The following is a 24,128-nucleotide window of genomic DNA, read 5'->3' as shown; positions in this document are numbered from 1 at the left end:
TTTTTGGACATTTATCTTTTATAACAAGCTATAATGTTGAGAGCGGCACATCTGTGTGATCTCACACCAAGATGATAAGGAACTTCTACAGTATATACCTATAATAAGAAACAATTGCAGACATTACAGCATATTTATGAAGCTCCACTTGTTTTCTCAATTATATAGACGCTGGGGGAAGAATATTTTACAATACACAACCACATACTGTATAAAACTGTTATAAAAATACATAATCTTCACAATAAATGTTATCTTTATGATATTTTGATCTTTTGACCCAGCCTAGATACATATTCAAGAATAAAGAAAGGCAACTGATGAACATGCAAGTGTTAGGACTGACATTGACTAATATCTATACTTTCTAGTAGCTTGTTTTTTTTTGACTGTGGTGAGAGATTCTGTGAAATTTGTATATTGTCTTGTATTCTCTCACCATTTTCCTGTCTGTTACCCTTTGTTTGTGTTTATTTAATAGTGAGTGCTTTGTGGACCTGCCCTGTTGTTACCCGTTATTCCTGTTCTCACTATTGTTCTCCTTCCTGTATTCAGTCTCGGTGTTAGGTTCGCAGGGGGGAATGCTGGGACTTCTGGTCCTTCCTCCGATGCTTCTGGTGGTGCTAGCAGCGTTCTCTGACCTCCACGCAGACTCCACCTCTCATCCGCTATCAGCGGTCTCTGGCGCGCGCTCTGGGCAGCGGCTGCTAAGACCTTGCGCTGTTTAGGGGTTGTGTTCTGGACTGCTGGGAGTTGTGGTACCTCTGCATGGTCTGCATTTGTGCTTGATTATTCTGCACCATGAGGGGTTAATTCCCAGAAGTGCCCAGCTCCAATCAGGTTCTGGAGGTGGGGTTCTGGCTGCATAAATTGCAGCTTCACTAGTCACTTGTGCCAGTGTTTGAAATCCCTTCAACACTTGCTCTCTGCTTTAGGTTCCTAGGGCGCGCCTGAGGTGGACGTCTGATATTTAAAGGGCTAGTGCACCGCTAATTGTGTGCTGGCCATCTGACTCCTATAAATGTCCTGCCTCTTCCTGTCACCCCTGCTGGATCTTTGTGCTTCCATGCCAAACAGAATGCTATATTCCAAGCCCTCTGCGATTATCCTGATTTCCTGTTGTGACCTCAATTCTGTTCCCGACTCTGATCCCGTCCTGCCTGTCCTGACCTATTGCTACGTCCAGTCTCTGATCCAGTGCTTCCTGTCTTGACTTCCTGCCTGTTCCTGACCACGAATTTGCCTTACGATTCTGCACTACGGCCTGGTCGCCACTGTGGAAAAGTAGCACCTGTGGAACGACCTGGTGGTACCACGCCACAACAAGGCTAACCTGCTTTGCGGCTGGCTCTGGTGAATACCGGGTACCACTTAGACCCAGGTGTCGGCTTACATCATCGTCCGCAGTGGTACAGAGGATCCACTACCTCTGATCCTGACATATAGCTTACCTTACAGAGATGAATGTGATACATTTTCATCAAAGTTTAGTCATTTTATTCTATCCTGTATTTGTTTTAATTTTATTTTCATAGAAACAAACATTCTTAATGCTAAAATAGAATCAGATCATATAAAAACATTAGTTTGTAATATACACTGCATGAGAAAAACCCTTGATAGGAGATGGTAAACCATTATGCATTCATGTAACATATTTTTCCATAACAATATCAATGCTTTTAATATTTATTTTGCATCTTCTCCAGGCTGGTATCTCATCAATGTTCTCCCTATGAGATGAATGATTATACTAATAGATACAACATTTGCAACATCTCAAGTATAACTGATAAACATGGGAAAAGCCATGCAACAAAGCCATGTCCAAACCGGCTAGAAGATTCCAACTACCTGTACCAATGCAGCCCCCCTTACAGAATACCCTCAACTGTAAGTCAGTATCACTTTACAAGTTATTCAGCTAGATTTTTTTTTAATTTTGTGGTATATAACATACTATGCAAATTAATCAACAATCATTTAAGTACACCAGGGGCTTTGTTAGGGTGAAAAAAGATCTAGGGTAGGGGCCCAAATGAATTCCGAATTATATGTTTTATCCACCTCTGTACATAACCTCACTTTATAATCTCCCCCGGCACACCAATATACTCCACATTCTATGTTCTACATTTACAAAGTCCGAGTTGTGGTACAAACTCTTTGCAATATACTCCTTTTTACTCATTTTACAAGTAAACCCCAATTACGGCCCCAAAGATGCTTTACATCAGACCCCTCTCTAACGGCCCTTATACTTAGTAATGCCTGACATGTTCTCAGTTATAACCCCAACACTCACTAATAGCCTCTCACATTCACAAATAGCACCCAGATTTTATTATAGGCCCCCATATTCAGTAATAGCCCCCATACTCAGTATTAGTCCTGAAACTCAATATTAGCCACCCACTCTTACTAATAGGCCCCCACACACTCAGTAAGAACCTTACCACACTCATTAATGTCCCACTGTACTCAGTTATATCCCCCCACATTCAGTAATATCCCTCCACATTCAGTAATAGCCCCCTCACATTCAATAATAGCCCTTGCACATTCAATAATAGCTTCCTCAGATTCACTTATTTAGTTACTTAATTAGTAATAGCCCCGACACTCAGTAATAACACATTCACTAACAGCCCCCACATTCATTAATAGCCCCCACATTTTTTAATAGCCCCATCACACTCAGTAATGACCCCCTCACACGCTCTTATAGCCTCCACATTTAGTAAGAGGGCTCACTCTCAGTATTGGACACTGAATCTTATTATTAGCTCCTGAAACTCACTATTAGCCTCCACACTCACTTATTGCTCCCACTTTCACTTATAGCCCCAAACACCCATATTACCCCTGATAGCCCCTCAATACTGACTTATAATCCCTCATATTCAGTAACAACCACTTCACCCTCACTAATAGCCCCCACTTTTTTTAATAGGCCCCCACATTCACTAATAGCTATCCACTCACTAATAGCCCCAAACACACAGTAATGCCCCCAAATCCAATGCATATACTGTATAATAAAAAAAACACTGATATTCACCCCCTTAGCTCGTGATTGTCCTCTTCCCCGTCTGCAAAAAGAGTTGCTGTGACCTCACTACAAAGTGTCTCCTGCTCCAGGCTGCTGTAGTGAGCTGCTTGAAACAGGAGACACAATGCTATCACCTCCTGCACAGCTCACTACTCCACAGTACTGTTGTGGGCTTAGTAGTGGAGAAGAATGCTGAAGGCACCCAGCTCAACTACAGTAATCATCTCAATATGCATCTAGAGCAGCGATGGCGAATCTTTTAGCGACTGAGCGCCCAAACTGTGACCCCAAACCCCCCTCTATCGCGAGGTGCCCACCAAAAATTATAGCAGTAACTTATTGCTCTCTGTTCTTCAACAACCTTCAATCATACTGGCCTCATGAGCACAGCAACACAGTAGAAACAAGGAAGGAAAATTTGCATCATTTCCAGTGCCCCTCTGTACACAAAGAATCATGGGGCCAGTAGGAGGTCCTCCAAAGATAATTAGGCCCTGTCTACACATTCTCCCTATTTCTATAGTCCCAAGTAGCCAAGTAGCTATCACTTTAAAATATGACTGAAAGCAGCATCTTTTAAGTTGCTTGAAACTGCAGGAAAATTCTTTGAGTCCTGTCTGGTGTGCTGGGGTGATTGCCCGGGTGCCCGCAGAAAGGGCATGGAGTGCCATAGGTTCTCCACCGCTGATCTAGAGGATGAAAATAGAGATGATAGTGGAGAAAACTGAAGACATCTGGGACTCCAACCAAAAGAACCGAAGCCCGTGCCCCAGATATTTCGACCTACATTCTTTTGGATAGGGTAAAGAGTGAGTAATGATTAGGCATTTATCACTGCTTTATGGAGATGAATGAAACATTTATCCCCACATACAGCATTTTTTAGCAGAAAAATGTTCCAAGTACAGAAGACTTTGTCATTGACAGACAATGATAGCATAATAAAGATGGAATAAATTGCTGACACATCTATATATGAGTTGCATATCCCAATTATTATACCTATAATGGGCTCATGTAAAATGATCTTTAATATAAATTTACTTAAGCATTATGCAGGGTAATCTAAAATTCTGACAAAATGTGCGCCAGCACATGATTGTAACCCTGTCCCATGCATGCTTTGGCTCTTCTGATATATCTGTCATCCGGCGTGCAGGCAGGCCATTCTATTCCAGGTCCCATCTGCTGCGGTTATACGAGGGCGGTTCAATAAGTAGCGTGATTGACGGCAGAGGGCGTTCCTCAGGGAAGTTGGTGTTATCATTGTGTGCTGCCATCTATCAAACAACAGCAAAACACATTGCAGAATTATGGATTGGTTAGTTTGGATTTGGCAGCCATTTGAGCAAGACGTTTTTCGTGATTTTCGCTAAGATGGAAAAAGAGCAGTATCGTTCGGTAATTCGCTTTTTATTTTTGGAGGAGAAAAAATGAGAGGAGATAAAAGCAAAATTGGATGCTGTTTATGGGGACACTTTGCCATCTAAGACCATAGTCAGATATTGGTTCAAGGAATTTAAACGTGGGCGAACATCCATTTTTGATGAGGACTGACCAGGACGCCCGGCAGACGTGGTTACCAAGGAAATCATTCAAAAAGTCCACAACATGATACTTGCTGATCACCGAACGAAAGTGCGTGAAGTAGAAGAGGCCTTAGGTGTGTCGACCTGAATGGCAATTCATCATTACACAACAGAAACTAAGCAACAATCAAAACAATGGATTTCTCCCAGTGAATCTGCTCCAAAGAAGGTCCCATTAGCTGGATTTTTTGGGATGTGAATGGCGTCTTCATCTTCATGGATTTTTTTAGAAAAAGGAAGAACGATCACTGAACAATACTACAGTGAGTTAATGGACCACTTCAACATAAAATTGAAGGAGACATGGTCGCATTTGGCGAAAAAGAAGGTGATGTTTCACCACAATATCACACCAAAACATTCATCCGGAGTTGTCGCCGCCAAACTGCATGAATTGCTGCCGCACCCCCCGTATTCACCCGATCTGGCTTCCTGCAACATGAAGAAATGGCTTGCAGGAAAAAAAATTTGCTCAAACAAGGAAGTATTTTGTAGAGTTCGACAAATCCTATTTTTGGAGTGTTTAATAAAATGGGAGAATTGTATCTTTCTAAAAGGGACTATGTTGAAAAAATGGTGTCTTCATTTCTAACAGAGGTACTTATTGAACCACCCTCGTATATATATCTAAAATGCCTGCTTCATTTCTTGCCGGCTTAATTTCAATACGTTTTGTAAAATATGCTTTACTTAAATAATAATATGACTTGTTTAAAAAATACATTTTTAAAGTGTTGCATAATGTGATTCAGAGTGACATAGAGCATAGTTAGCTAGAAATTATTCTGAAAGGATAGTCTCACAATTTTCATTTAGTAGTTTCGAGATATTAAAACAATAGACAGCTAACCAGCCAGTAACACATGTAAGCTATCCATACCACATAATTCATACTGTTCAGCTGGTTTTCAATGAAACTTTATTGAAACTTTGAAGATGAAACTAAGGCGTACCCTTACCAAGATTTCTCCTCTCATACAGGAAAGAGAGATAATGAAAGAAATAATGGAAAATGGACCAGTGCAAGGTATAGTGTCCTCATAGTTTTGTAATCCTACAGTATGTTGCTTAATCCTAGAATAAGAATTAGGCCCCCATGCTTCCTTTTTTGCTTTTATCTGCAAAATTACTTTAGTTAGAATTGTGGAACTCTAGGTATTCCTCAAGTATTTTGTTGTTAATATCCAGTTGTTCATGTAGTTCTTTTGGTGAAAACCAGACCTGTACCGAACGGGGGCTTTTTATTCCCCGCCTATTTTTATCATTTACAGTGTTTGTGTTTTAAATTGCTTTATTTGCAGTCAGGGCTGCTGGTGGAGGGGCCAGGGGATGGAACATGCTATGTGCGGATGTCATATGATTTTTGGAGGGAGTGATAAAGCCATGACATCATCACAGATCTTTCTGAGGACAGTATACACCAGGGTTCCCCAAACTACGGCCCACAGACCGTTTTGATCCGGCCCCGACGCTTGCCAGGCCCACGCGGCCTTCGACAGTCGGGCAGGAGCCTCCCCGGCGCACATCGCTCTTTGAACTTGGATGCGCGGCCGCGCGATGACGTCATCATGCGGCCACACACCCTTTCCTGCCCGGATGCGACAAAAAATTAGAAAACGCACCGCGGGAGGCTTAGGTGAGTACAGGGTTTTAATTTTTTTATTAAAAAGGGCAGTAAAAAGATTGTGGTGGCCGGGGGCCAATAGTTAGTTATGAGGGGCAGTATAGGAAGTAATTAACGATTAGGGGCAGTAAGAAAATGATTAATGGTGAGGGGCAGTATAGAAAATGATTAATGGTGAGGGGCAGTATAGGAAATAATTAATTATGAGGGGAGACATAGGAAATAATTAATTATGAGGGGCAGTATAAGAAATAATTAATTATGAGGGGCAGTATAGGAAATAATTAATTATGAGGGGCAGTATAGGAAATAATTATGAGGGGCAGCATAGGAAATAATTAATTATGAGGGGAAGTATAGGAAATAATTAATTATGAGGGGCAGCTTAGGAAATAATTAATTATTAGGGGCATTATAAGAAATAATTAATGGTGGGGGGCAGTATAGGAAATTAATGGTGGGGGCAGTATAGGAAATAATTAATTATGAGGGGCAGTATAGGAAATAATTAATGGTGGGGGGCAGTATAGGAAATAATTAATTATGAGGGGCAGCATAGGAAATAATTAATGGTGGAGGGCAGTATAGGAAATAATTAATTATGAGGGGCAGCATAGGAAATAATTAATGGTGGGGGCAGCATAGGAAATAAGTTGGGGCAGCATAGGAAATAATTAATGGTGGGGGTATAGGAAATAATTAATTATGAGGGGCAGTCTAGTAATTAAAGGGGGGGCATATTCAATAATTATTGGAGAGAAGTCACAGTATATTTAATAATTAATTGTCCCAATTAATTCATTAATTGGGCCGATATTTAAAATAGTTCTTAAGGGGGTGCAGTATATTAAATAATTAATTGAGGGGGGGGGTGCCAGTGTATTATGGATGCGGTCACATGTACTGATATTTATTTTTAAACTTTAGTCCGGCCCTCCAATGGTCTGAGAGGGACAGTGAACGGCCCCCTATGTAAAAAAGTTTGGGGACCCCTGGTATACACTATGAGATAATTGCTGAAGCCAATGATGAAGCCAAATATGAAGCCAAACTGACAAGAAATTCCTCATCCAATGAAATACTATAGGTTTTAACAACAAAGCGACACCGGTATCTTACAAAGCGAAGAAGGAGAAAGGAGCAAATAAGGAAAAATATAGTCAACAGCATCCATCATGATTCCAGTATTGACAGCAATGCTAGGAAATCCAAACCAGAAATCTACACAAGAGGAGTAGACAAAATGGATGAAATGGTGATAGAATATTCATGCAAGAGGCTTCTAGAGAAGACGGCATGCGCATGCCCTAGGGGTCAGGAACATGCGCGCACGGCAGAGGAAGACGAGACAGGAGCCGGGATGCGTAAGGCATGCTGGCGATGCGCTAGCGGGGGCAGGGGTGCCTGATATGGGTCGTGGGACCACCCGTGACAGTACCTCCTCCTTCGTTCTCCCCCTCTTCTTGGCTGGTGGAATTTCTGAAGGAGATCATGGTCCAGGATATTGTCCTTGGGTCCCCAAGATATCTCCTCCGGCCCATACCCCTTCCAGTCAACCAAGAAGAACTGCTTACACCTCACCGTCTTCATATCAAGTATCTCCTTTACCGCATAGATGTCGGAGGAGTCGGCCACAGGAGCAGGAGGGGGTACTTGCCGGAGAAGCCGTTCATGATGACAGGCTTGAGCAGGGAGACATGGAAGGAGTTTGTGATGCGCATGGTGGGACGAAGGCGCAGCTTGTAGGACACAAGATTGATGCGACTCAGCACCTCGAAGTAACCAAGGAAACGGGGACCAAGCTTGTAGCCAGGGATCTTTGGCCTGACAACCAGACTTTGTCACTAGGAGAGAAGACAGTAGGAGGCCTGAATTTTTTTATCAGCCTGGAGCTTGGTTCGGGCAGAAGCCTGTAATAAGGAAAGCCGAGTCTGCTCCCAGAAGGTTTTCAGGTCCCGTACCAATTCCTCAACAGCAGGAACATCCAGTGACACAGGCAGAGGAAGAGGAGGACGTGGATGCAGTTCATAATTGATAAAAAATGGAGCAAAGTTGTAAGAAAATTCTGCCCATGGCAACAGAGTGGACCAATCGTCCTGACAGGCAGAAATAAAATGGCGTACATAGCAGCCCAGGGTCTTATTTACTCTTTCCACCTGCCCATTAGACTGGGGATGATAGGCGGAAGAAAAGTCTAATTTCACTTGAAGTTGGTTGCAGAGGGAACGCCAGAATTTTGAGACGAACGAAACCCCTCGGTCAGAGACTATGTGTTGGGAAAGTTCATGGAGTCGGAAGATGTGACTGAAGAACTGGCTGGCAAGACGTGGAGCAGATGACAGACTTGGCAGAGGAACAAAATGCAACATTTGCTAAAAACTGTCAGTTACCACCCAGATGACGGTATTGCCAGATGAAGGCGGGAGGTCTGTGATAAGGTCCATAGCCACATGAGTCCACGGGCCGCTGGGTATCAGCAACGGCAAAAGAAGACCAGTGGGCTTAAGACTTGATGGCTTATTCTGGGCACAGGAATCATGGAAACCCACAAAGTCCCGAATATCTTTGGCTAGATCTGGCCACTAGTAGAATCGGGAAATGAGGGCGACAGAGTGCTGCACCCCAGGGTGCCCAGTCACACGCGAGCAATGTCCCCAAGTTAGAATTTTCCTCCGGAGAGCAGGTGGTACGCAGGTCTTGCCAGGAGGTCGTTGTCAAAGATCCACAGGCGCAGCCCATAACAGTCGCTCAGAAGCGATGACATGCTAAGGAATTGGTTCTTCCCCAATGACATCCGAGGCACGAGAGAGGACATAAATGGATAAGGAAATTAAAACTGGAAAAGAAAAGTGACCAACGGGCTTGACGTGGATTGAGCTGCTGTGCAGTCTGGAGATAGAGGAGGTTCTTATGATCTGTGTAGATGCAGACCAGAAAATGAGCTCCTTCCAGAAGGTAATGATACTCCTCTAAAGCAAGTTTTATCGCCAAAAGTTCCCGTTCTCCTATGGAGTAATTCCTTTCTGCAGAGGAGAAGGTCTTGGAAAAAAAAACACATGTGAGAGTGCGACCTTTAGGACCTTTCTGGGTAAGCACCACTTCTGCTCCTACAGAGGAGGCATCACCCTCTAGGTGGAAGGGCTTCCCTGTATCTGGCCGAGTAAGTACTGCCGCAAAGCCAAAGGCAGTCTTTCATTTAGAGTAGGCCTCTTCAGCAGCCTGTGGCCAGAGTTGGGGGTTGGTGCCCTACTTGATGCGTGCCAAGATGGGAGATACCAGCGAGGAGAAATGCAGAATAAACTGGCAGTAGTAGTTTGCGAAGCCCAGAAACCTCTGACATGCACGTAGTCCTATTGGATGAGGCCGCTGAAGAACTGCAGACAACTTCTGTCAGAGATGATATAGCCAAGAAATGGAAGACTCCTCTGGTGGAATTGTCACTTCTCAAGTTTGATATAAAGGCGATTGGCTCTTAAACGACTAAGGACTTGCCGTACGTGGAACTGGTGGGACTCAAGGTCCAGAGAGAATATCAGAATATCGTCCAGAGAAACCATAACACCGGCATAAAGCAAGTCTCTAAATATGTCATTAACTAATTCATGGAAGACGGCTGGTGCATTACCGAGTCCAAATGGCATCACCAGGTACTCAAAATGTCCATCACGGGTATTAAAAGCGGTCTTCAACTAATCTCCCTGGTGGATACAAATGAGGTTATAGGCCCCTCGAAGATCCAATTTGGAGAAGATCTTGGCTCCACGAAGATGGTCAAACAGCTCTGTGATCAATGGCAAGGATAGCAGTTCTAGTGGTTCAACAGCACAAAGATCTGGCAGGGTGTGCAGGAAGAGGCAGGTTTATATGCGTTTAATGGCCAGCTCCAATTAATGGCCCACTGGTTCTTTAACTTTAGAGAAGTGGGCACAGCTCGCCCTAGTAGTCTGGAACACGCGCACAGTGGAGAAAGACGAGACAGGAGTCAGGACGAGTAAGGTGCGCGGGGGATGCGCTAGCGGAGGCAGAGGGGCATGGATGAGACCGCAACCCGTGATATGGTTGACAGGACCACCCGTGACACCTTATCAGCTGAATCCAGCAGCTCCTCCCTATATCCTATGTCTCTTCTCAGCATTCAGCTCTTAATGTCATGTGAATGGGTGATATCATCTACAGTGCTTTTACCCCATAGCATTTGCAAATTTTACCTCATGCACATCTGATCAAACAGCATACCTCCATGGACTTTTACTGCTCTCCATGCTTCCATGGAGGCATTCTGTTATTTCATATGATCAGATACATGCATGGGGTACAGTTGGCAAATGTTAAGGGGTAAAAGGACCCCTGTCACACAACATTAAGTGACAAGTCATCCTTGTCATAAGACATTAAGTGCTGCATGCTGAAAAGGCATGGGAAGGTGCTTCTGGATTCAGATGAGGATGTCACACCCCCTTTGACATGCTCTAGATCTGAATGCATGCCAGGTAAGATTACAAAGTTGATTTTATTGAGAGAAGCGAATTTTAGATAAAGGAAGGGTGTCATTTAAGGACTAGGGCTCTATGGGAATCTGCATTTGTGAAAAATGTGGTGGCTGGTTTCCTTTAAGTATATAAAATGACTCATGTGGGCTTAGAATACAGTACTTCCCATAAATCTTAACTCCTGTGAAAGTAAAAGAAAACCATAACAGTAAATGTTTGTAAATCACAGGATTAGTGAATTTGCTCTTTAATAAATTTCTCAGAATTGATTTGCAGTTTTCAGACCTTAGCTAAATATATGTAGCTAGAGGTTTCCAATAAGTAATATCTGAAAAACATAATTTATTAATACACATAAGCTGTGAATATTTCTTTTCTGCAACATAATAATTCTTAGCAGTGATCACCAAAATGTATCTCTGGGGAATCAGTTTGTAACTTTTATATTAGAAATGTTTAGTTCTACATAAACTCAATTATATTCATGCTGAACAAAAGCAGATGTTTCCTAAATTAGGAAGTTTCAGCGCTTTAATGATTTTTGGCCACCAACAGCAATATCTGAATGGTGCTTATCTGTTTAAAACAGCAGTATAACTGGATTAAAGATTCCAGGAGGAAGTTCTTAAGTCAGGGAGTATCGTGCACTAGTCGAGTTAATCCGCCCTGATATACTACTATTAGAGAATCTTGGTGCAAATTATCTGTAGTCTTCTTTAGTCTGGCAATTTTTGCCCGTCTTAAATTAGTTAAATTTGGCTTATAAGTATGTTGTGGCTTGCAACTTTAAAAAACAAGTAAATTCATCCATTATAATCCATTTTAATTCCAATCCATTTTAATTTTTTCTGTGTTTGCACAAAAATATGAGACTTTTTGCAACCTTTTTAAAACATCAACATCTGGATTCCAAAAACTACACACTGATAAAATCAGCCACTGGGCAAGTGAAATGTTGCACAAAAAGTGCAAATATACCAATGTGCCCAAAAAAGTTGGTAAAAGTACAAAGAGAGAAAATAATGTGATTTATTCCCTACATAATTCATAAAATGCTTAAAATAAAGAAGTACCAATTTGCTTGCATTTATAATACAACAATACCATCAAAATAAAACAAACATGATAAACCAAGGACACACTCATAGATCCAGACACATAACTGGATCTTCTTATATTTGTTTTTCATGGCCTCCTTCTTTCTTGTTCAGTGGCATCATTTTAAAGTTGATTATGGAATTTATTGGAAATATTGTCGGAACCTTTCCATACTCTGACTTCATAGGCTGTTACACTAATATGGCAGAGGAGCAGGTGGGAGAGGAAGATGTGCTCCTACACCGTGTAATAGCCTGTGAAGCTTCAGCACAGAGTTGTATTATTAATGTAGCTTAGAGGCCTTCTGAGAGAGCATAATTTTAAAAGTGGCAGTTTAAAAGAAGGATGCAATGGAAAACAAATATATGAAGTTTACCACAGTCACAGTGTCTGGACCTATAAGTAAGTGTTGATGCTTGAGTAACATGCTTGATTCTGATGGTAGATTTCATTTAAATTAGACATTTGCACATGGAAGAAATAAATAGCAAAATATGCGATGAAGCTCTAAATTGATGTATAATGTGACTGTTGTATACAATATAGGCACATAGATATATGATGACATAATATATTATATATTTTTGTAACATGTTGTATACCTACAGACTACTTAAATAGACCTATGTGTTTTTTATTCACCACAATTTAAAAACTGCCCTTTAGTCAGATATGATGTATTCCACGTTATAACATCATATAGCTGTTCTGCTATAAATGTTGATTAAAAGTCTTTACTTAACATGTGATTTTCACATCCAATATTAATTATAAATTCTTAATCTAAAGTATTAGACGTGAAGTGTTATAAAATATTAAGATAATCACTTTGAAGTGATTTGAGAAACAGTGAGCCAAATTAGTTAATAATTACTTCATAATTAAGACACAAAAATAGATACATTAAATAAGCATAAGTATTCACCTCTTTGAGGTAATGGGAGGATTTTTTAGCACACATTTTTTGGCATATTGGTGAAGAATCACACATTTTTGTACAAAGAATCCCCTGGATTGGATTCTCAAATTTCTGGTATCGAGGAGGAAACAGATGTCCTTCAAGAAACCCCTATGCCATCCAATTTTTCTCAATTTTTGATAGCTTTATAGTATCTGCTAATAAAAACATCCTCAGTGCACATTACTGCATCCACCAAGTTTCCATGTGGGAAAAGGGTTCCATTAGGGATGGTAAGGCCTGGGTTTGGAATACATCTGTGACATCTTTGCTATGTGTTTGAAGAGTCTTTCCAAACTTGATTGACAAATTTTAAAAAGCAAGCAATTCTTCAAATCTATTCTAGTTGTTTTCTAGTTGTTGGAAATATATAGGGATGTATGCACTACCACATTCTGTTATGAAATATATATCATGTATTTTATGGGTTTATAGCACACCTCCAGTATTGGGGTCTATCAAAAACTTCAGTGTGGTCTATTTACATTCTTTCACTATACTGGGAATTCCTATAACAGCTTAACAATAAATGATATAAAAGTGTGTTACAGCTATTACGTTAAACTGATGGACCACAGGTTGAGTCCTATCCATACAAGGCTAGTGACTTACTGTATTTTTAAGACAGATGTAGACACCCACCATTAACCCCTTGTTCTAGAAAATTCGCAAAAAACTAAGTTCAATTCACCCCCCCCCTTTCCAAAAACTGCTATAAATATATACACTTTCCCTGCATCCCAAAATGCTACCTATAAAAAAATAATACAAATAATTATCCTATCTGTTGAAACCTTTAACCGAAGAAATGTCTAAAATCTCCACTTGTTCTCCATTAAGCTACCATTATAACAGAAACAAAAAGCTCTGTAAATGGAAAAGCTTTAAAAAATGTCTTAGTTTTGTGAGGAGAGGAGTAAAATCTGGAAATCAATACAGGCAGTCCCGGGTTACACTATTGGTTCTGTAGGTTTGTTCTTAAGTTGAATTTGTATGGAATTGGAACTGTATAATTTATAATTGTAACCCAAGCCAAATTTTTTTTGGTCTCTGTCACCAATAAAGCAATAAAGCTTAATTGCAGACACCTTTGATAACTGTTATAACTGTTTATTGTAGCCTAAGGCTAAAGTACAGTAAATTACCAACATCTGGGGTCTGTTTGTAACTAGGGGTCGTCTGTAAGTCAGGTGTTCTTAAGCAGGGGACAAGCTTTAAATAGAAAAAGGGCTCTGGCAGCATTGGATTAAAAGTCAGGATGGTAAAATACCTTTGAGTTATAAAATATGCTTTGTGATTGCCATTGCTTACTAAAAACAACAATTTTATAAGCGTTTTCACTTTTTTCTAGCTGTAATGACAGTTTACAAAGACTTTTTCCTTTATAAAACTGGAATATACAAATATACAGGCAGGAGTGAAAATAATCCTGGATCAGATGGCACACATTCAGTTAAGATTGTAGGGTAAGTAATAGCATTTTAACAAAAATTTACTGACGTTGCACTTTCACTTAGTTTTTATTATACAGTACAACTTGTGAGATACTAAAATTATCCAGCTTTGCACAGGTCTGTTGTTGTTTTATTAATGTGTGTGGCTGAGAAATTTCTTTGCTAATGATATTGTGACAAGCAGCGGGTTGTGAACCCGCTGTGGTATCTAACTGGTTTGACTTTGGGCCACACACTAAGGGCGTTAACCCTGGACCTCTCTGGTATTCACACCTCTACCGCTCTACAGGGATCTAGACTTTGCTGCAGAGAGATTCCAAGGCCCCTCTTGTGGTGGTCCCAGTGTGGATAGCAGCTAGTTCACCGGGCACAGAGCAGGAGGTCAGAGTCACTCTGGAGTTGAGGCAGGCAGTGTACAATCAGAAAAGTATACAAGCAGAGGGTCGTGGCAGGCAGCGCAGGTTCAGAATACTTAATGGGATCAGATACTAGGGAACACGGAGCAGAAACAGAGTTAGAGGACAAGCCGGGGTCACACGGGAAGACAAGCAGAAACAAACACCATACAGCAAGTTTAGACCGAAGTAACAACCTTGCTCGGGTGCGTAGCAAAGGGCATGCCGGAGTATATGGCTGGAGGCGCACACTGATAGGCTGAAACAGTCTAGCTGGGAAACATCCCTTTTCTTTAAGAAGTAGAGAGAACCGCTGCTCGCACCCTAAGAGAGCTGAAGCATGGCAGGACATGCGGCTGAAGGTAAGCTGGCGACAGGGAATGCAACAAGGAGCAGAACCCATCACCAGCATTACATATATGAAGCCAATATTTTTAATAAAGAAACCCATTTGGTGCGTGAGGAGGTTTCAGCAGCATATACAGCAGCCATACCCTTTGTCTCAGGAGGTTTTGGGCTCAGAGCTCCGCTTTTATTCCAAGAAAATTAAATGTTCTGGTTACTGTAGGTCAAAGTTTTATTGAATACAATCACAGGTTGGATTTAATTCCTTAACTATTCTAGTGAAATGAGAGGTATGGCTGTAGTAGTTGCCATAAAGCCACTGTAGTCAATGAGAAAAGCAGCAAATAACCGTTAGCAAAGCCTGCAGGTATTTATTTGGACACTGATGTCCAATAAGGTGTGTGGGTTTGATCAGGAATTTCTATGGAGCAATAGTGTGGGACACTACGGAACTCCATGGGAATCTTAGAACACATGTTGGCGGAAGTAGGTGGGTTATAACTTATTACAATCTTGAGTTGTATGTGTAGCATCTGTGTCAGCATTGTCCTCAGTCTGTGGTCTTACAGGTCACAAATCTAGTATCAGGTTACAGATACCATGAAAATTCTGTATCCACAATTTGTTCCTCAAATCTATGTTTAGTAAATATGTTCCTTCCATCTTGCCACCATCTAATACACCAACTCCAGGAGTTAATAAAAAGGAATTAGAATGTGAGTTGGACAAAATACTTGATTCTGGGGAAAGTTCAGGTCTTTGTACAATATCTGGTGAATCACGAGCGATATGGCCCTGAGGAGAGAAAATAGGTATATAGCAAAGATCTTAATGTTCCATGACTCCTCAGGTTATATTATCACCCCTCTTTTGAGGGTCCACTAGCCCCTTCTAAGAGGGGAGGTATTGTAACATCTGTGTTAGCATCATCCTCAGTGTTCTGCGACTCAAGAAACCGGACTTAGGTTGCTGATTGTTTGGAGTTTATTGCACCTCACCCTTCTCCCCTTACAGCCTGCTCTAGACCAGCAACAGTTAACAGTTTTGACTGACAGATCTCTGCTCCCTTTATCTAGGGCAGTACCTCTGGTGTTTAGTTAAAACTCAGACCTCCTATTCAGACTCCCCTTTGTCATCTGCAATTTGGTACTGTTTGCTATTTCTTTTGTGAACTGACTTGTCAACTATTCTTTCTTGTTTGTCTTGTTGCATTTTTACATTTTTGCACTTTGGTGTAGGGAGGGACAGTTGCACAGTTAATGGCCTCTGTTTAGTTTGGATTGAGCAAGTAAATAGGGCCTTTTGGGGGGCTTGAGTTTAAAACATAGTCCCTCATTATAGTATTCTTTTGAAACTGTACTGATTTATCAGTGCAACATTTTAAGCATGATGATCAAATTCTCTACTGGCATGCTGCAGGATAATCCAGGGTGTGCCGTTTTAAACATCTTTCCTACAACAAGGCATGCTCGGCTAGTTCTTGTCACCAATCTGGGCTACTTCTTGTCAGAAGATTTGTTATGGCTACCAAGCTCCTATCATACCATAAAATAAAATGGTAGGTACATTGATGACATTCACTTGCAATGTCAGCACTAGCAAGTAACTGTTCCTGATTTTGTTCAGTCTTTAAACACAAACTTTTTTGCTAATAACTTGAGGGGAAATGATGAAACTTGTCTGTGCCATTCTGCAAGCTGCCATCCTCATGAAACTTACACATTAAAGAATACTTGTAATACTTGTATTCCACTATTAATTCCACTTTTAGAAAGTGCAAAACTTTAAAAAAAAAAATTGCAATCCAGTATATATCCTAATTTTTTCCTCTGTATATACATAACGGTATATATTTGTTAATTGATATTAATAAGGAATGTTTTACATCCACAAGACATCAGGAATTCATGTATCAGTACAAAGAACCCCAAAAGGTATAAATAAAAAGACACCGAAAAATGACAGTAAAATGTAATCCTGTGTTCCAGGAATTGCATGTTTTGTATACAAGAAACCTGGAATACAAGGCATGCTAAATTCCCCATAAGAATTTGAAAAACATAAAATGCTATACCAAAAAAGCTCACAATTAAAAGTTAGATGTTTAGTTTTGTTAGGCTCATTTAAAGTAATAAAAAAAAACATTGATGTGTTTTTCAGTTGTCAGAAAGAAAACAAAAGGAACAGAGAATGCAAACTGTTCCAATAGAGGTTGGCACTATCTCTGCTATCAAATAATCTTTGGCAACTGCATGAATGGAAACACAGACAAATGATGAAGAGATACGGTTGTGCTCAGCGAAAAGGAACAATAGTAATCAGAAATGCAATGAAAGAGACAAAAAGTCAGTGGCACTCACCGATAAAATCTTCATTTATTTTATGTCAGCAAAGGGGCAGGGAGGTGTACAGCAGGTGCTCAATTACAGCAACGGACCATTTTGCGCCCTCCTGCGTTTCGTCTAGCCGTTTCAGGAGTGTGCAAAATGGTCCATTGCTGTAATTGTGCACCTGCTATACAACTCTGGGCTGAAATGAAATAAAAGAAGATTATATCGGTGAGTGGTGCAGACTTTTTGTCTCTTTCATTGAATGTTCTTCAGTTGTGATGAGCAAACCCGAAGAGCACAATTAGGGTCCGAACTGAATTTGATGAGTTTGGAACCTACAGAACCAGAGACTGAATGAGTGCTTCTGTTCATGCTCCTGGTCCATGTCCTGAAAAAACACCAAGCTGCTTGATTGACTGCTGAATAATCTCTACTATTCAAACTTAGCTACTGAAGAAAATCAAACATTAAATTCTTGTCAGATTAAATGCTTAATTTACAATCATTTTTATTTTATCAGATGGGGATCTTTACAAAATATGGAAAGATTTTGGGTAAGTTTATTAATTTATTTCTATTATATAATAAATTATTATTATTATTTATATAAGATTAATGCTAAATAATAATAATAGCAACAACATTAATTAGATTTGTTTAAGCTCCTTATCACTGCTCATTGAGATGAAGCATAGAATGTGTTACTTTTTTTTCAATTTGTTTTTTAAATTTCTCTGGTTATAATAAAACAATAATGTTCATCGGTCACAATGATTCAATATTAAAAAATTGCGTTGTACCTGCTTGCCTAACATTATAAACCCTTCTGCTCTGCCCAGTGGATTTATTATTTTTGATGCTTTTCTACCCCCCTTTTTTGTGGCAATCTGGAGTAGAGCATACCATAATCCTTTTGCCTCCTAACTGCTTCGTGCATGTATGATTCCAGCCATTAATTGATGAATCCTATTTAAATGTTCATGGTGAATATTTTCAACAAATATAAACTACTTCCTATAATTTGTATTTCAGATTGTTGCAAATTCATGGGGAAACACATGGGGCGAACATGGATACTTCAGAATTGCTCGAGGGAAAAATGAGTGTGGCATTGAAAGATTGATAATAGGAGCTTGGTGTCATATTTTGGCATAATACCATGTTTTGCATGTCATGTTTACTGTAATGTTTCATTTAGCTAGTTTGATTCAAGTGTTGTCCTAAGACTTAAAGGGAGTATTTCAGCGGGTCTGACCATGCAGAATTGCTGATAGACTGAAACATTAATCACATCTACTGTTTTGTGTCCGCATTTAATAGGAACAGAACTGAAAAATGAACTCCAGCTCTGCAAGTGTTTTTACAGAATGTGCTTTATCTTGTAAAGTTGTGTGCTCTCTACATTCAGCTGCTCGAAAGCCCTTCCGTTCTGCTTTGATTAAAGGCTGTAGTATTGAACCTGATTGCAACAGCTCCAACTCAGGGCAAATGGAAGGGAAAGCAGCTCAGTGTAAAGTAAATACCTCATCAGGATAATTCACCTACCTCCTTATGTAGCAGAACTGAAACCTTGCATAAATAGTTTGTGTTCTAAAGTTTTGCGGCTATAAACAGCATATACAAAGGTAGAATTTAAAAACTTTCTAGGGCTGCATAACATTGTCTGCAGTGCTATATGGTCAAACCTGCTGGCACATTCTCTTCACTACCTCTATATTTACAGGAAAGGTGATACAAAGCTCATTCAGTGGTGGACATATCATTGGTTAAGCCTCTGCAGCTGCAAAGGGGCCTAGTAGGTAATGGGGCTAGAGTCACTGTGAACCACTTCCAATTGTCTATTGGCGATTATTCACACAAATGGGGACCCCTAACCGGCCGTACCATTTGCCGATGGCCCCTATTGACGCCAATGGCGCCAAGTCATGATGCAGTGAGCACACAATGTCTCACCGCACTGTGACCGTTCACGGAGAAATATAGGTCATGTGTTATATTTCGCTGTGTTCGCCTACCCTGTGCTGCGCTATAATTGTACCCTTAGATTGTATGTACATGATTTAACTGGCTTAAAGTTACTAATACATTGTGAAAGAGCAAGTGGTCTTCTATGATAAGCTTTCTCATTTGTTATAGTTACCAGAAATATTACATGGCATTGCATTTTTTTTATAATATTGATGAAGTAAATTAACGCAATTTGATAATTACCATTAATTATATATATATATAAAAGCTAAATATGAAATGATTAAACATAACATTTATTTAAAAGTTACCTCTCTAGTAAAAATGCCTTTCCAAAATTTCATTGGTTTGTGTAAATATTATTACATTTAACAGAACAGAGAATATTTATGACATCAATCAATCCAGTTTATGATATGACAGATTTTTCGCACATATATTTTAAAGTTTCCTCATTATTTTTTATTTCTTTCAGTGAAAAGGAGTTATGCAAAAGAAATATTACAAAACCTGCATTATTATACTTTTATTTCTTACATTTTATAAAGAAAAGAGCAGTAAAACTTTTTTTGTTCATTTCAATTATAATGTGCAGATTCTTCTCCACTTTACGTCATTGACATATTTAACCATATGAAAGTATGAAAAGAAAATATTGAAAAAAATCAGACAAAGTAGAAGTGGTTATTCTTCTAAATATAATTATGAATTTTAAGTTTTTCTGCATAGAAGAACAAAATAATGTCAGTGGCGATAAGGGATTGATAATTGTTCATCTATTAATGCAGAGAAACAGATTAAGTTGAAACTAAGAAAATGAATTAGAGTACAAACAATAGACATTGATTGGCTTTACATATCTGTACAACATAAAGGGTGAAAATTGGAGATTTAGATTTTGTCATATTGCCAGAAAATAATTGTTACATGGTAAATTCTGTGATAGAGTGAATGTTTTTTTTTCTCTACCTAATGCTGTTATCTTGTAAAATATCTTTTCATAGTCAATATGAGGCAGGAAAGGTGAGTATCTACAACAGGCAATGTATTCTAATTATAGATGAGCGAACATACTCGTCTGAGCTTGATGCTTGGTCGAGCATTAGCGCACTCGCAACTGCTCGGGGCTCGAACGAGTATTTCGCCCGCTCGGGAAAATGTCATCTTGCGGCATTTAGGTTTTTTTTGCGGACAGAAACAGAGTCAATCACAAGCCAGGAGACTCTGCACTACACCCAGCATCACGTGGTACACTTACATGTTGATAGCAGTGGTTGGCTGGCCTGATCAGGTGACCCTGGAATAGACTAGCCCCTGCCCGCGCTGCTCGGATCATTCTCTGTCTGGATGACGTTAGGGATAGAGCTGCTGCTGGTCAGGAATAGGGTTAGGGTGTTCTAATAGATTACTGTTAAGCAGGAGTGATTCTAAAAGAACCTTACTGTTAGGCAGGAGTGATTCTCCAAGGACCCAACAGCCCTACATTAGCGTTTTTCAAAAGTTAAAGTGACAGACTCAGTCACAGCACGAAATCCTTTTGTGTGCTGTCAGTGTAGGTTAGAACCTAGCCATAGCAATCATCTTCTGTCGTTGCTGTCTGATTTTTTCTGCATGTTTTGTTCTATAGATTTCCTTTCTCCACCAAGTGAAAGCAGCTCAACCTGAATAATTCTCATGTATGCACTCCTCCTCCTCATTCTCCTCCTTCTCCTCCTCTTTGTACACTAAAGCAGAGGCAACTGGCTCTATATCTATTTAATATTTCTGGAGGGCCATCTACCCGGTCCTCTGTTTTAAACAATTTTTGAGAGTTCCACATACAGGCACTCTATCTATTTAATTTTTCTGGAGGCCCACCTACCCGCTCCTCTGTTTTGAAAACTTTTTTGGACTGCCATATACAGGCACTATCCAAATGTAATTGTCTCCATAGCAGCCTCCACACGTCGTCTTTATAGCAGCCTCCACACGTCGTCTTCATAGCAGCCTCCACACGTCGTCTTTATAGCTGCCTCCACACGTCGTCTGTATAGCTGCCTCCACACGTTGTCTCCATTGCTGCCTCCACACGTTGTCTCCATTGCTGCCTCCACACGTTGTCTCCATTGCTACCTCCACACGTCATCTCCATAGCTGCCTCCAAAAGTCGTCCATATAGCTGCCTCCATACATCGTCCCGTTAGCAAATGAGCTGTGTCCGGCAAAATTTTGTGTTGTTTTAACGGCTTCCACATCAAACTTGTTAACTTTGTCGCCAATCCACAAAATATACTGCCAAACTTTTATCATTGACCGATATTATTTCAGCGCTACTTGCAAATCTGTTTACGTTCCCCTCCCCCGTCATAGCTAGGCCAATTACTTATAAGAACAGTACTACACTTGATCTTATAGAAAAGGTTTTAAGAAATGCTGTTTGTAGCCCCCGTCTGCTTTGGAAATGATAATTGTTTCAAAGTAAACGCTTCTGGCCCTCAGGTCCATTTTCGGTGGGGAGGAGCCGAGAGGCAGGGGCTTGGACAAGCGAAAGCTCGCCTGGCAGCGGACCGCCAGCTCCATCCCAAGATCCAACTAACATCGTTTGAATTGCAGCAACCTACAACCTTTAAACTTTTACCTCTAAAGTCTATCTTTTTACTCCTCCTTACGTTCACCTGGGGTGAACCGTCCCCATTGCCTCCACACATCGTCTACATAGCAGCCTCCACACACCATCTCCATGGCTGCCTCCACACGGTGTCTCTATAGCAGCCTCCCCATGTCATGTCTATAGCTGCCTCCAAAAGTTGTCTCCATAGCTGCCTCCACATGTCATCCCCTTAGCAAACGAGCTGTGTCAGGCTCATTTTTGGGTGTTTCACCAGATACGTTATGGAACTTGGTCACTCTGTCGCCGCCATGCTGTGTTATCGACTAAATATACCATCAACCTTTTATTCACATAGGAAATCAGTTTAGCGCTTCTTGCTCACCTCCTTTGGTTCCTCTCTGCCGCCATAACCAGGCCAAATACTGATATGTACAGTGCTACACTTTATCCATGCCAAAAGGAATTTTTTTAATTGGTTTGAAGCCCGTGTCCATTTGAGGTATGTCGCCATGCCACTCTGTAGCCTGCCGCTGCCTCCGCATGCCATCCCCTATAGTGTCAGGATGAATTATTGGGTGTTTAAGATGCTACCTTGCCTCACTCAGTCACTCTGTCATCGCCATGCTGTTGCCCATAATTTTGGCATAATGGTGCGATAAGGCAGCCTCATAGGCATCCATGCATGCTGTCCCTGCTGTTTCCTGTCCATTTCCGTGGTGTTTCCATAATTTTCTGAGGTCTCCAGGTTTTGGCCAAGCTTCCCTGTGCAGAGCCTTGGTCCCCTTGAAAAATGCTCGAGTCTCCCATTGACTTCAATGGGGTTCGTTATTTGAAACGAGCACTCGAGCATCGGAAAAAGTTTGACTCAAGCATTTTAGTGCTCACTCAACTTTAATTCTAAAGGAAGCCAGGGCAGGAAATCCATTCTTTTACATTTACGATAGATTCCCAGTATCACCTTTTTGATATTTTTTTTATCTGCAGAAAGTGTTTTTACCAAGATACATATTGGTGGACATGCATCTTTATTTCTACATGTTCTTTTCTCTATTATTTGCAACTTTTGCTGTTGTTTCTCAAGTACACCTTGGCTTATGTATCTTTATTTTCCAGATGTTCAGATTCACTTATGTATCACTTTTTATGCTTAAAAGGGGTATTCCGGGAATATGAAAATCTGATACAAAAACTCAATGTCACAAAATGGAGCTTAACGAGTTTGATTTTATGATTCACAAAATGTTATGGGCTTTCCTAAGTAGATAGAGTTATCACCAAGATGGCCGCCACTGGAAACTACAAGTCCCATGATCCTTTAGTTCTCAGTCTTTAAAATAGATCGAGAAGACCGAGCATGTATAATCCAAAATCTTTATATTTTTCATCATGACAAAGGCATAAAGGCAAAAGTACATCACCAAACTTCAGAGTGTGTTGCCAAAGTCCATGGAGTGATTCACTCCCCTATAAAGCCCCTGCACAACTTAGGATCTCCTTCATACTTGCCAGGCATAGAGAGTCGTAGCCTAGGCTCAGCGTCAGGTAGACGAGCCGGGGTAGCAGGAGCCGCGGGAGCAGCCTCAGGAACCTGTTGAGTGGCTGGCATGGCAGTGACCTGTCCCAGCTGTTCACGTTGTGTTGGGTTTGCTAGGCTATGAGGGTGGCAAGATCGGGCCGACCGGGAAACGATACCTCGGCGAGATCCATGGCCGGATCTACTGTCAGGGTTCGGGATCAGTGGATCCTCTGGACCACCGCGGGAGGTGGTACTAGCCGACACATGGGACCAGTGTCTAAGTTGCACATGGTCTTCACCAGAGCCAGCCGCAAAGCGGGATGAACTTGCTGCGGCAGGGTACCACTAGTTTGTTCCACAGGTGCGACTATCTCGTGGTGGCAGCCAAAGTTGAGTTACCTTAGCAGGAGACAGTCTCGTGGTCAGGTTCAGGCACAGGGTCAGGGCAGGGGGCAGAGATGCAAAGTCCAATGCCCAATCCGGGGTCAGCAACAGGAGGTCCAGGCAGATGGGGACGGGAACAGGGGACACAGGAACGCAGGAACACACAGGAGCAGGTACACACAGTGCACTGGCCCTTTCAATTGGCGCGTGCAAGCCAGCGAGTGCAGCAGGGCACACAGAGGAACATGAGTGCACCTGCAACCCGTGACAGGGGTCGTAGGGGCACCAGTGACACAATGACAGGTTTATGTTAAATCACCTTTGTGTGCTAATCT

The 24,128-nt window shown here is 41.0% G+C and overlaps 1 protein-coding gene across 1 annotated transcript in view; it reads left to right on the top strand.

Moving 5' to 3' along the window:
* The window catches only part of TINAG (tubulointerstitial nephritis antigen), a 75,899-nt gene extending 56,291 nt beyond the window's left edge, over positions 1-19,608 (top strand). Inside the window, exons 7-11 of the mRNA XM_072142266.1 lie at positions 1,710-1,893; positions 5,623-5,668; positions 14,163-14,277; positions 17,856-17,889; positions 18,368-19,608. Coding sequence (XP_071998367.1) covers positions 1,710-1,893; positions 5,623-5,668; positions 14,163-14,277; positions 17,856-17,889; positions 18,368-18,490 — 502 coding nt within the window. The 3' untranslated portion in view covers positions 18,491-19,608. The remainder of the gene's footprint in view (positions 1-1,709; positions 1,894-5,622; positions 5,669-14,162; positions 14,278-17,855; positions 17,890-18,367) is intronic.
* The last annotated feature ends 4,520 nt before the right edge of the window (positions 19,609-24,128 follow it).

The sequence above is a fragment of the Engystomops pustulosus genome, chromosome 3 (genome assembly GCF_040894005.1).
Source record: "Engystomops pustulosus chromosome 3, aEngPut4.maternal, whole genome shotgun sequence".
Lineage (NCBI taxonomy): Eukaryota > Metazoa > Chordata > Amphibia > Anura > Leptodactylidae > Engystomops > Engystomops pustulosus.
The sequence above is the reverse complement of the archived record's forward strand: the minus strand, read 5'-3'. Positions and strand labels throughout refer to the sequence as shown.